At 37.7% G+C, this 13791-nt stretch overlaps 1 protein-coding gene across 1 annotated transcript in view; it reads right to left on the bottom strand.

The window, feature by feature from the left end:
• Positions 1-13791, bottom strand: part of rps6ka2 (ribosomal protein S6 kinase, polypeptide 2) — a 69984-nt gene that overhangs the window by 38975 nt on the left and 17218 nt on the right. The window contains exons 2-5 of the mRNA XM_079635931.1: positions 12249-12365; positions 9584-9665; positions 3852-3932; positions 3358-3437 (exon numbers count right to left, since the gene is read on the bottom strand). Coding sequence (XP_079492057.1) covers positions 3358-3437; positions 3852-3932; positions 9584-9665; positions 12249-12365 — 360 coding nt within the window. The remainder of the gene's footprint in view (positions 1-3357; positions 3438-3851; positions 3933-9583; positions 9666-12248; positions 12366-13791) is intronic.

The raw sequence follows: 13791 nt of genomic DNA, 5'->3' as shown, positions 1-13791 counted from the left end.
TTCTATATTAGGTATAAACTTTAGCTGTAAAACAATGATTCGATTTCTGTCGATGAATGTATCCAAACAATTGCTCACCTGTCTGATAAAACGCATAATATACAGTATTAAAGCGTCTTTAGTGTTTCCATTATTTCTACAAAATAAAACCGTAAATCGAGGGTAACGCGGGTATGATGTCATTGATAGGCGACGCACGGACACGGTCCGTGTCCTGGTTAAAACTGCTTATTTCTCTGGATTTAAACATTCTTAGAAACATTTGGGATAACGTACACTGTAAAAAAAATTGCTGCGATTATTTAGCACAACTTAAAATCCAACATTGTTTCCATTTTAAAAAGTATGTGTTCAAGCTTGACTTAAAATATTAAGTTTAGTTAACTTAAGTTTAGTTTGGTTAAGTTGGATATTTAAGTTTTCTCAACAAATTTTAACTAATCGCAGCCACATTTTTTACAGTGTAGGTACACAAATCAACAAAATATATAATATATAAAATAACATTGTTCTAGTGGTTTTTGGTTGTTTTGATTAAAAAATCTTACATAGTGTGCCTTTAAGATAAAATGTCTGCAGTCATTAAAGTCAGTAAAGCCCTAGTGTCAAGCTAAATTACTATTTAAACAAATAATTTTTTTCTTTGGAAAATACTAGACAAACTGAACATTAACATGATTTTTATTTTTGACCAATCTAAAATGCACTGTAAATAAATGAGATGATCGTTCCACTTTTTTCAGCATAGGGTGTTCTGGGTTACTGTCAGGGTGTTGTTTACAGACAGTATGTGCTGCTCTGTGGTGGCTTCTATAGATTTGACGGGGTTGCTGCCAAATGAAATCAAAAGTGCCCAGTCTCTATGATATTCTTATCATCCACCAGCCAAAAATCCCCAAATCTGATTGCTTTGTAAAGTAAGTAGCACATCTCTCCTCAATAAGTCGCATGGTTTGATGTATCCTTCATGCTTATGGGTTTGTTCAAACATAAAGATGAGCAACAGTAATAATGGTGCATGAGTCAACAACCACGGATTTCCATAAAAGCTACATCAATATAAAGCAAATGCAGTTAATGTGAAGCAGCTTTTTAGAATAAGACAGCAGTCTTGTCATAGATAATGCGAATACATAATTCCTTTCTGTGCTTTGAAACTTCAAACACTGTACATGTTTGTAGCACAGGCATAGATAGAGTGGGGAAAACACCATATAGCCTAGACCAGTATAGCAACACAAAATAATGTCACATCTTAAAAGCCCAATTTTACGTTTTTAAATCAACCTTGCCATCTCTCTTCCGATCACCACAGCAACAAAGTTATTCTTGGTGGTTTGCTGCGTGTACTTTTTATAGATTCAAACCACTCACTTACTGTATCGGCTAGAGAACTCAGAGGCTGTTATAATGTTAAGTGTGAAACTTAAGAAAGGTAATTCTTATATGCAGTACATTTCCATGTCCTTATCGTACATGTCTTAATATATTACCCTTAATGGTAACACTTTATAATAACTGCACACTATTAATCATTAGCTAAGCATTAGTAAACAGTTCATTAATAATTTATGAAGAATTAATAGACATTAATAATCAGTTTATAAATATAGCTATAAATGCTTTATTCTTGATTTATAAGCACAGTTATTAAAATTTATATAGCGTGCAGTTATTATAAAGTGTTACCATTCACGTATACCAAACATTTTTAAATATGAAATCACATGAGTTATTTTTCTTTTATCACAATATCAAAATAATGTCAACAAATTTATCGAAAATGTATTTTTTATGTGTTTAATATAAATACTCCAAACACAACAAGCACATCAGAGGGAAAGGGACTGGATAACAGGAAAGATCCAGAAGAGCTCAGTGTATTGATAATGACAGCAATAAGTCCCGTTCACACCAAGAACGATATAACTATAAAGATAACAATAAAGATATAGTTCTAAAAATAATTATAAAAATATAAGAGTAGCAGAGTCCAAACCACAACTGTAACGATAACAGCACAAAAAAAATTGTATTGTTGGAATCACTTTCAGAATGATTTTCTTCCAGCTGATGAACGATAAAAACATTGACAGCCAATCAGAATCCATCCTGCTTTAAAGAGCTCGAGCATTTAAAGCGGTAGACGACAAAACTGCAGTGCACTTATAATAAACAGACCATTATCATGCATTAGTGCTGCCGCAAATATAGTTATCGCTATAGTTATCTTTATTGGTGTGAACCTGCCTTTATTCTGCACTACTATAAAGAATCACCTTGGTTTCAGTGGCTGAGAATATCCTCAGCACACAGAGGATCTGTTACAAACTCTAAACAACCGCCAGACACAAACTGTGCTGCTAATCAATATAAAACACATTATTTCCCCTTAATCCTTAACAACACCGAGATAGTAGTGTATTATACACTGTTTTTCCACTGATCACCTCTGATACTATAATGTGTGACTAGAAAGTACAGGCTTCAGCAAAAGTTGCAGTCAATAGATCAATAATAAGATTTGCTCCCCATGTGCGAAGGGAACAGATCCTCGAGGGAAGCTTTTATTGAGTCTGTGAGATTAGAAAGTGACGTGATCAAGACAACCAAACACTCCATTATGGAGAATTACACTACAGTGAGTGTTAAGAGGGACCAATTACACCACCCGTCAGAGAATAGATGCCAGACATGCCTTTAATTGCCAAGGCATTTGGACCAAAATGACATCTCCATTACAATGCAGTCTGGATGTACCTCTATTATTGCAGGTCGATGTCTTGGCAATTACTAAATGATCAATCAGTAAGCTATTGCAACTCAGCTGAAGACCACAAGTGTACAATGAGTGGACACAACTATATTGGCATTATCTGTTTTTCTCATTTACTCACTTTCATGTCGCCCAAAACCAATATGACTCCCCTAGAACACAAAAGGAGAAATTTAGAAGAATCTCTCCTTTTAGGTGTTCTTTTGCATAGAATGTGAACGAGAATGCTGTCAATCCTCAAAAAAAGCATTCAAGTCCATTCAACTTGTGTGCTCTGAAATCTCCTTTGCATTTTTGCATATTCAAACTTAGCATGTTGCATTTGGATTAGAGGAACATGTGAACATTGTTAGTTTTGGAGAATGACAGCGTTTTTCCCCCTTCACTTTCTTTTGCACGGAGAAGAGCAGCATGAACTTTCTCAAAAACATCTCCTTGTGTGTTCCACAGAGAAAATGAAGTATTAAGGGTTTGGAACAACATCATTTTTTAGATAATCATTCCCAATAGAAACACATTTACAACTAAACAAGCACACCATTTATGCCTGTTGCCTATTATTTAGTTTAATAAAAACTGACCTCTTTGGAGAGGCGTGTGAAAAGATCTCCCCCTCTGAGAAAGTCCAATATAAGATACAACTTTCCTTCTGTCTGAAATGCTGTGGGGGAAAAGCGACAAAGGTTACATTTAAGTAGTATTTTTCACCTATCAAAAGTAAAAAAAAAAAAAAAAGAAGATATTTTGAAACTGTAGTTTACCAAGTTGTAAATGCCACTCAAAATGTAAATGCTACAGTCAAGCTACTGGCAATCTGTTCTAAAGTAAATTATTTTATAAATTATTTTTACAATCAGACAGCATCAAACTTGAACACTAGAGATTACATGATGGCCCATTGCTGTCATAAACTGAAGAATGTAGTTAAGTTAAAGGCATTGCATGTACTGTAGTAAGTCACTCAGACCAAATTGCCTGTTTGTCATTGAAAGAGAGCATTGGGGGTTCAGAAATTGATGTTCTTGTGTAAATGTTTGTGTTCTGTTGTTTACAATCTCCTGAGAGCACAACTCACCATAGTGGAGTTTGACAATGAAGGGATGATTCACTTCTGCAAGAATGTCTCGTTCCATTTTCGATCTCACTCTGTCCCGCACTTAAAATACATAGAGATAAAACATAGAGACAAAAAGACATGTGAATGTTTCAACTCATAAATTCTAATTCATTCCCTTGGCAAAAAGTGCACAATAAATCGCAAAATGCATTCCAAATGAATATTGATTTATATTCCTATTGATATTTGTTTTTTAAAGTGTTTTTGTGCCGTGACCCTTGTGAATTTAATTTACTTAGGACATAACCAGATTTGGCTTAACCAAGTATTGGCAATTGGGTTAACAGGTTTATTTTACCATACAGTAAATAAATGGAATATGATGACATTTTGATAATAACTTTTATATTTGATATGTAAGGTATAATGTAGAGCGAGGCGGTTGTTATAGCGAATACAATGATCATGAACCATTGAGTAATCTTGATAAGACTATATTAAGCAATTACAGACCGATCTCAAATCTTCCTTTCATAGGCAAGATAATTGAAAAAGTTGTTTTCAATCAGCTGAACAAATTCTTAAGCTCGAATGGATACTTTGACAATTTTCAATCTGGTTTCCGATCGCATCACAGCACAGAGACAGCGCTCATAAAGATAATAAACGATATTCGCTTAAATACTGATACAGGCAAATTATCAGTGTTGGTACTACTCGACCTCAGTGCTGCATTTGACACTGTCGATCACAACATACTTCTTGACAGGCTGGAAAACTGGGTGGGGCTTTCTGGGATAGTCCTAAAATGGTTCAGGTCATACTTAGAAGCGAGAGGTTATTATGTGAGTATAGGAGACCATAAGTCTGAGTGGACATCCATGACATGCGGAGTTCCTCAAGGCTCAATTCTTGCGCCACTCCTATTCAACCTGTACATGCTTCCAATGAGCCAAATAATGAGAAAGAACCAAATCTCTTACCACAGCTATGCAGACGACACACAGATCTACTTAGCCCTATCGCCTAACGATTACAGCCCCATTGACTCCCTGTTCCAATGCATTGATGAAGTCAACAGTTGGATGTGCCAAAACTTTCTTCAGTTAAACAAAGACAAAACTGAAGTTATTGCGTTTGGAAACAAAGATGAAGTTCTCAAGGTGAATGCATACCTTCACTCCAGAGGTCAAACAACTAAAAATCAAGTCAGGAATCTTGGTGTGTCTCTAGAGTCAGACCTTAGCTTCAGTAGTCATGTCAAAGCAATAACTAAATCAGCATACTATCATCTAAAAAATATTGCAAGAATTAGATGCTTTGTTTCCAGTCAAGACTTAGAGAAAATTGTGCATGCTTTCATCACCAGCAGGGTGGATTATTGTAATGGACTCCTTACTGGCCTTCCCAAAAAGACCATAAGACAGTTGCAGCTCGTACAGAACGCTGCCGCCAGGATCCTGAGCAGAACCAGAAAATATGAACATATCACACCAGTCCTCAGGTCTTTACACTGGCTTCCAGTCACATTTAGGATTGATTTTAAAGTATTATTACTGGTATATAAATCATTTAATGGCCTAGGACCTCAATACATTGCAGATATGCTCACTGAATATAAACCCAACAGATCACTCAGATCATTAGGATCACATCAACTAGAAATACCAAGGGTTCACTCAAAGCAAGGAGAGTCCGCTTTTAGCTATTATGCCAGCCGCAGCTGGAACCAGCTTCCAGAAGAGATCAGGTGTGCTCCTACAGTAGCCACATTCAAATCCAGACTCAAAACACTTCTGTTTAGCTTTGCATTTACTGAATGAGCACTGTGCCACTGTGCGTCCGACTGTTTGCACTGTATTTTATTTTTATTTTTTACTCTAAACTGTTTTAATTATTCTTATTTCTTTTGATTATTTTAATTTCTTCTATGTAAAGCACTTTGAATTACCATTGTGTATGAAATGTGCTATATAAATAAACTTGCCTTGCCTTGCCTTGAACCAGCCTGAAGGGGTTGTATTGTTATAACAACCGCCTCGCTCTACAATTACATTTACATTACCAAAACATTTACTGAAAGTAAGGGGCCTAGACCAACCGCTGAAAACAGCCCCATTACCATTATCCCTCCTTCATCAAACATTACAGTTGGCACAATGCAGTCAGGCAAGTAACAGTTTCTTGCATTGGTCATTCCCAGACTCGCCCATCAGACTGCCAAACAGACGAGTGTGATTCGTTACTCTACATAACACATTTCCACTGCTCTAGAGTTCAGTGGCAGCGTGTGTTTTACACCTGTCCAACCGACACTTGGCATTGTACTTGGTGAAGTGAGGCTTACATGCAGCTGCTCGACGGAGGAAACCCATTCCATGAAGCTTCACAGACAACATCGCTAGAACTGCCCAGTCTTGCAGAATTGCCTAATCAACATTAGGAAGATCAGACCCTTCCTATCAGTACATGCTACACAACTCCTTGTCCAAGCTCTTGTTCTATCCAGACTGGACTATTGTAATGCTCTCTTAGCAGGCCTTCCAGCATCCACTGTCAAACATGTGCTACTGATCCAGAATGCAGCGGCGAGAGTGGTCTTTTACAAGCCGAAGAGAGCGCATGTCACACCTCTTCACCAATTTACACTGGTTCCCAATAGCCGCATCAAAATTCAAGGCACTGATGTTCACCAACAGAACAACCACTGGCTCCGCAGCCCTATACCTAAACTCACTAATTCAAAGCGTCCTCCAGAAGCATTTCGGCAAGTGAACGGCGCCTTCTGATGCCATCCCAAAGAGGCACAAAATCACTTTCACGAGCCTTTACCTAGTCTGTTCCAAGCTAATCTATTATATTTATATTTCTATCTTCTTCTTTTTTTATGCTATGTGTACTGTGCTAGACTAACTGGGACTAGTCACAGCACTTACATATTGTTAGCCTTTTGTTGATTTGATTGCTTCTATTGTTCTCCTCATCTCCTCTCCCCTTCGAATAAAAGCGTCTGCAAAATGATTAAATGAAAAAGTAATGTAAATGTTCTGTGCCAGATACAATTCAAAAGGGACTTAAAAAGGGACTTGGCAGTGTAAGAACGATTTTTAGTTATACAGTAATCTGAACAGTGAAGTGTGTAGTTTGTGTTCCACTAGCATCACCAAAGCCAAATAATTAAAAAGTGAATGACAGGTTTCAAACACAAACTGTTGCCTTGGCTTTTGGATTGCTTAATTGGAGACATTTAATATTCAACAATATTATTGATCTGCCTTACTTAAAGGATTAGTTCACTTTCAAAAACATTTTTGCTGATGATTTACTGATGACCCAATGTCATCCAAGATGTCCATGTCTTTCTTTCTTCAGTCGAAAAGAAATTAAGGTTTTTGAGGAAAACATTCCAGGATTTTTCTACACAGAATGGTCTTCAATGGCAACCATCTATCCCAATGTTCAAAAGAAGGTTCAAACGTCTGTCTCAATGCAGCTTCAAAGTCTCTACACGATCCCAGTCGAGAAATAAGGGTCTTATCTAGCGAAACGATCGGTCATTTTATAAAAAAAATAAAAATGTATATACTTTTTAACCACAATTGTTCGTCTTCTGCTGGTCTGCGAGGCGCCACTAGGGATGGCGAAAACTAAAAAATGTCTTGACCAACCACCGAGCCTCATTAGCCGGTTGAAACCGGTTAACCGATTAGTTTAAAACCAATTAAAAATATGGTACGCTATTTAAAATACTAGCTAACCATTTCGAGCCGCGCCTGCAATTTCGCAACTCTGTCGCATCTCTCCACCGCTCTGCCTACCGCTCACACACACACACACACACACGGTGCCGGCACCACCCTTCCACTCACGTCACTTTTAAATCCCCTACAGCGCGAAACAATAAACATGAGTCCTGCAAACGCGGCGCCGAGGAGCTTGTATGTAATCGGAGGACAAACGCCTCCTTAGTTTCGAAATGGTTTGGGTACAATGTGATGGCGTTGAAAATAAAGGCGTTTGTCTAGCGTTAGCAGCTCATTTGAAACATTGCCGCGGCTCATTTCAGAAAATGACAGCTCCGAAGAGACGCCGCTTTAGTTTGAGGTAGTGCTAACAATAATAAAGAAAGATGATGATCATCATCACCTTTATCGGTTACCACTAAAATGTAGATGTAATGTATTTTCATATTTAAGCACTGTAGTATCACACAACTTACATCTTTGTCATTCTTTGTGGTGAAATGGTCCCACACACTACTTTTCTTTGCACGCTTCCTCCTGTCGCCTGCCCTGGCTCTAACCTCGAGTGTGTTAGCTTGTAGCCTTTACTTTTCGCAAACCTTGTGAGCGCGCGAACCCAAACGCTGTGACCTTGCGATAAAAATGTTTTTATTGGCGAGTTATGAAAAATTGAGTGTGAGGGATTTGTTCACTTCACACAAAAATATATTGGAATGAGACTGCTAACTGTAGTAGCGTAGCCTATAGTCCACTGTCTATAATAGCCTAATTTAGAGATTACTTTTTTTTTTTTTTTACCGACTACCCACAACTTTGATTGGTTAACGTTGATACGGTCAACCATCGGTCAAACGGTCATCGGTTAACATCCCTAGGCGCCACCTATTACATCATCACGTTGGAAAGGTCACGCAAATATATTTTTTTTTAAATAAATTAAAACAAAGATGTCAGACGATTTTGAAGTTGGAGGGGAAAACGAGATGGAGTTTTTCGCCCTTCCCTACTTTTTTGAACCGGAGTACACAGACAAATAACTTGGATAGATGACGTGAACGTGACCTTTCCAACGTGATTGCGTGAATGCGTGGTGCATCGCAGACCAGCACAAGACGAACAATTGTGGTTAAAAAAGTATATACATTTTATTTTTTTTTAGAAAATGACCGATCGTTTCGCTAGATAAGACCCTTATTTCGCGACTGGGATCGTGTAGAGACTTTGAAGCTGCATTGAGACGGACATTTGAACCTTCTTTTGCACATTGGGATAGATGGTTGCCATTTAAGACCATTCTGTGTAGATGCTTTACTCTGGATGGTTTGTCTTATGTAACAGCTACAGCATTGCTGTGGTCTGACAGTGAGGTGTCACAGTCACTAATACTGTTATTTTCATTCACAAGTACATGAAGAACTTGCACAACATCATCCACTGAGAGCAAAGACTTTAGTAAGTAACCATGGTTACATTGAGTGAATAAGTAATGTGGGTTGTGAAATAGATTACCACTCCAAACTGAGCATTGTGAATCACTACGATAACTGCTTAAATTTGTGTTTGTTGTGTAAAAACAAAGGGATGAATCACAAAAAATAATAAATGATGAGGAAAGTCAGTTGAAGACTTCAGGTTTTTGTAAATGCTTAGTTCATTTCTGAGATTAATTCATTTTCTTTCTTCCAGGGAAGCTGCTATGGATCTTAAGTATACCCTACTGAAAACCTGTCATTCCGAAAAATCACCTGGCTGCCTGAGTGGGACCTTTTTCCCATGCTAAACAATTTGATGATTCAGACACCCTTTAAAAATCAACCAGAGAGCACTTCAGGCCTCCTAGCAGCTTAGCTATGACTCACAGGTTAGATGTCATGCTGAGCTGAATAATAACTGCAGGTTTTACATCAGCACATACCAGGGAGAGATCGACAAATGTAAGGCACACAAATTATAGAGTTGAAATCATTATTCAGATCACATAATATAAGGGCTGAAGTATCTTTTTACCTTTTAGTGTTGCCTTTTTTAAGACCTTCATGGCATAGAGTTGTCCTGTATCTGAACCTTTGATTTTTCTCACCAAGAAAACCTGTAAATGAAAAGTAAGGTCAACACCCCACAATATTCACATCTAAGTCTGTGTCCAGGGGCTGTGAGGATCCAAAAAGAGGGAAATATAAAAATATATAACATGACAGTACATCTGAAGTTGTCTTCAGCCATGTGACAGCTTTGTGTGAAGACTTTTTTGGGGGGAAATATTCCTGCTCTGTTCTAAGCTGCTTACAGTATGTAGCCAGCATTTACATTTTAAGAGTCTTCTTCACACAAAGGCAGAGCTGGAAGTGGGCCGGTATGCACTGGTACGCAGTACAGGCACTTCTGTATTTTAAGCTGTAGCATACCCTCACTTTTCTTGTGTACGATACCGGCACTTCTCACATGCTGCTGTGTTCACCCCTTCATCACACTACTGTTTTCATCAAGCGGAAACAGAAGACTGTGGAGAAATTGTTATTTTCATTTGAAAATGTATTTTTTTTATTAAAACGCATTACTGTTTATGTGGCATTAGATTAACATCATGCACAGAAATTATAAAATACACAATCACACTGTAAACATTATTTGTAGGTTTAAATTAAAGTAGACTTACCTGGTTGCCTTAAATTTTTTAGTTCATTTAAACAAAACATTTTAGTTGATTCAAACTGTTTATTGAACAGAAACTCAAAATATTATGTTATCTGAACATAACATAAGATTTTGTTATCTTTGTGAAGCAAATATGTGTGAGGGGGAGGGGGAGTACCGGCACTTTATTTTTTCCACTTCAAGCTCTGCACAAAGGTATCATATTGGTTCTGAAGACTTACACCATGTCCTAACCTGATGTGATGTGATAAGATTCCAGCGATAAGCATTTTGTCTGTCCACACCAGGTGCGACACAACTATGAGACACGACAAATTATGTTCAACAAAGTTTGGGAGGAGCACGTTCAGATTATCAACCAAATTAGCACGGGAAGAGCATGCTCAGTTAATCAACTCAAATAGGACAACAGGAGGTATATATACAGAAGACATATCTCTGTCCCACGACAGTTTTCCAGCACCCCTCCACCACCCCATCTCCTTACTCCTAACTACTAGCTATTCCTATCCCAGCCTGGGACGCGTGGATGCAGGTGGGGTGGGGTGGGGTTGTGGTGCGGTGGGGGACTCTGGGTTCGGGCCAAATTCCGATCTCGGACAGCAAGCCAAATACGCATAGCCGTCACTCTATCTGATTACGTAAGTGTGAACTCGTGAAAATCAATCATAAATCACAGGTAATCAGAAGAGTGTGTGAAGTCTCTCTGCAAGAGCACTGCGCTCTCAACGAAATGGGTAAGTACATAATCAAATTCATAAAAAGTATTATTAAAAAACATACTGATACAATCTTTGTCATTAAATACATTGTTTGCTCACATTGAGTTCACACTTCACATTTTGAACCTTTTTGTTCTGAGGTGAATTATCAATTATCGCTTTCAGTATGGCTATAAAGATCACGCAAAATGACATTCAAACTCACATTTAACATTAAATAAAGCACATAATCAGTACCTGAGATTATCCTGTCATAATTTGTATGTTGTTTTTCCAGCTGCAACGTCACAGAAATAGAAACCGTTTCTAAAACAGATTTGTTGCATATAGCCATCAAGGCTGCGGTTAGGACAAAAACTATGATTAACAAAATCAGAAAATATACCTTTTATCACGTTTTCGGGGTCAAGTCTTGTCTGGTTAGGACATGGTGTTAGAAAATGTGTCGTATGATACTTTGTTGAGTCATTTTTCCAATTTTGAACATGCCTGACATATTTTGTGTTCATAGAAGAAGAAAAAAAACAGGTTTGGGATTAAATGGGAGTATAAATAATGACTGAATTAATATTTTTTTCATCCAAAAACTAGTGAGCTAAGGCAACAAAATGAAACATGATCAATTTGAAACATTCTAGATAGGAAGCTAATAGCAGAAGACTCAACTCACAATTGATTTCAATGGAATTAGGCATTAGCATGTTGCTAAGCTATGTGCTAAGCAAAATGCATAAATATTGGGTATTTTTTTTCTGTTTCAGCCATTTCTGTTAAAACTTTTCAGTATTGTATGAATTCTAAGTATATTTATAATCAACATTTCTCATGTTGTCCATCACCTTTGCCTTTTCTGCTTAACAAATACATGCGATGCTGACTTAAATTGTCTCCAAAGGTATCTCTGATCATGCGGCCTATCTTATAGCAAGGCCTTTGTGTCGTGAGTGTCATTATGAAGTCTTTTTAATGCTGCCTACATTAAGCTTAGTTTTAGAACAGACAGGAAATTTCAGTTTTGGGACACGAGATAATAATTTAAAACTATGTAATGTACATCCTGCAACAACTGATCTTCTCTTTTTAAACCTTTTCCCATCCCAAAGTACACTCAGGTCAACTGAAGGGTTTATAAGGACACAGAAAAGGGTTTTACATCCATTACCCCAAACCTGAACACCACTTGCATTAACAAAATTAATTCCAAACAAATGGCACACATAATCTTAGTTATTGTAGCAGTCTGCATAACAGTAACACGCAGAGGATAAATCAGATGCAGCATTTTTAAAGCTCACCTTTCCATAGGAGCCTTGACCCAACACCTTGAGCAGCTCGAACTGCGACGGGTCTGCTTTCTCAAAGCCCTCTTTCACATGATCGCTGATATCGAATTCCTTTAAGATGCTGTCGTCCTGCAAAGGCAACAGATGGCACAGCTCAGAGAGAAATAAACAAATGCGTTTGCCATGTTTAAGCATATTTGTCAATATGATGCCAGCAGGGATTATGAATAACAGTAGTAAACAGATCAAGAAAAAGGTTCAGATGGTGTGATCAGTAGTGCATAGAGTCTCGTTGGCATATTCATTTAATAGGGGATCTCTCACAAAGCAAATGACAAATATTAAAGTGTGCAATATAAAAATAATAAGAATCACAGGTACTTTGAAATTACTAAGCGCAAAAAGCAGATCCATCTTGAATGCAGAAAAATCCACAGATTTCCGTTGAATTAGAAAACCTTTTCATTTACAAACATCTACAAGGCCCTTGGTCCTTGACCGTTTTTTTTATCAAGTATTTTGGCTAATTTGATAATACTTTGAGCTATAGTTGTAGAGTATGGTGACATACACTGCTAGTGTGCAGTACTAACTGAATAAACTATATAGCAACTGCCAACTGCTCATTATAATGAGAATTCAAACTGCAGTCGGGCAGAAGTTGTTCTTCAGTTAGATTTGATGACATGATATCACTTTCCTGAAGGCCGAAAGCCAGAACAGTTTATGGCCAGGACGATTATAGGATCTTGAATAATGGATTAGGATTTTCTTTTAGCTGCAGACGATGTGGATCAATAAATGACAGATCTTATTTCCTAGGCGCTTGACGTTAAGGAAGAAAAGATCTACCACTGCTTTCGATTCATTGGCACTTTCACACAATGTATTCAGTAGATTTTTTCCTCAAACTTGGTACAGAAAATGTAGCAAAAGCCTGCTTTTTTTTTTTTCTGGGCCTGGTGAAAAGGTATGAAATTTCATAAAGCACAATGGCATTAGAGATATTATGTTCATAAACAAAATCAAATAAAGTCATACATTACATAGGCTAACACCTTCATATCTGGTAGAAATAGAACCGTAAAGGCACACTGACGTGCCTTGGAACGCGCAGATTTGTATGATGCGTAGACGTAATTTCCACTAAAACAGGAAGCTAAGGCGGGACATAATAAATGGTTCCTCCCCCTTTTCAAATAGCCAATAGTGTTTAGTTTACCTCACAGACTGCAAGTCGTACTTGACAGCACCATGGAATCGAATCCGAGTGCTGATAATACGTTGGATTCAATAGTAAAGGTGGGAATAAATTCTAGCCATTTCATTTCAAACTGAATAAAACTCAAGCGTTTGAGCAACAGAACTCACATCTCTAACCCATATTGCTCTGTGACGTGTCAGCGGTCGCTTTGGTCAAGTGGTATCTACAGTATAGGGGGCGGGACGCTTTAGATTCTAGAGAGCATTTGATTGGTCAGAAGATGTGATGAGGAGCTCAAGTCTGCGGTGATGTCATAAAAATCCGTGATCCATTTTAGCAGAATTGAGAGAC

The sequence above is a fragment of the Phoxinus phoxinus genome (assembly GCF_949152265.1).
Source record: "Phoxinus phoxinus genome assembly, chromosome: 14".
In the NCBI taxonomy this organism is placed as follows: Eukaryota; Metazoa; Chordata; class Actinopteri; order Cypriniformes; family Leuciscidae; genus Phoxinus; species Phoxinus phoxinus.
Note: the sequence above shows the minus strand (reverse complement) of the source record. Positions and strands in the feature narration are given on the sequence as shown.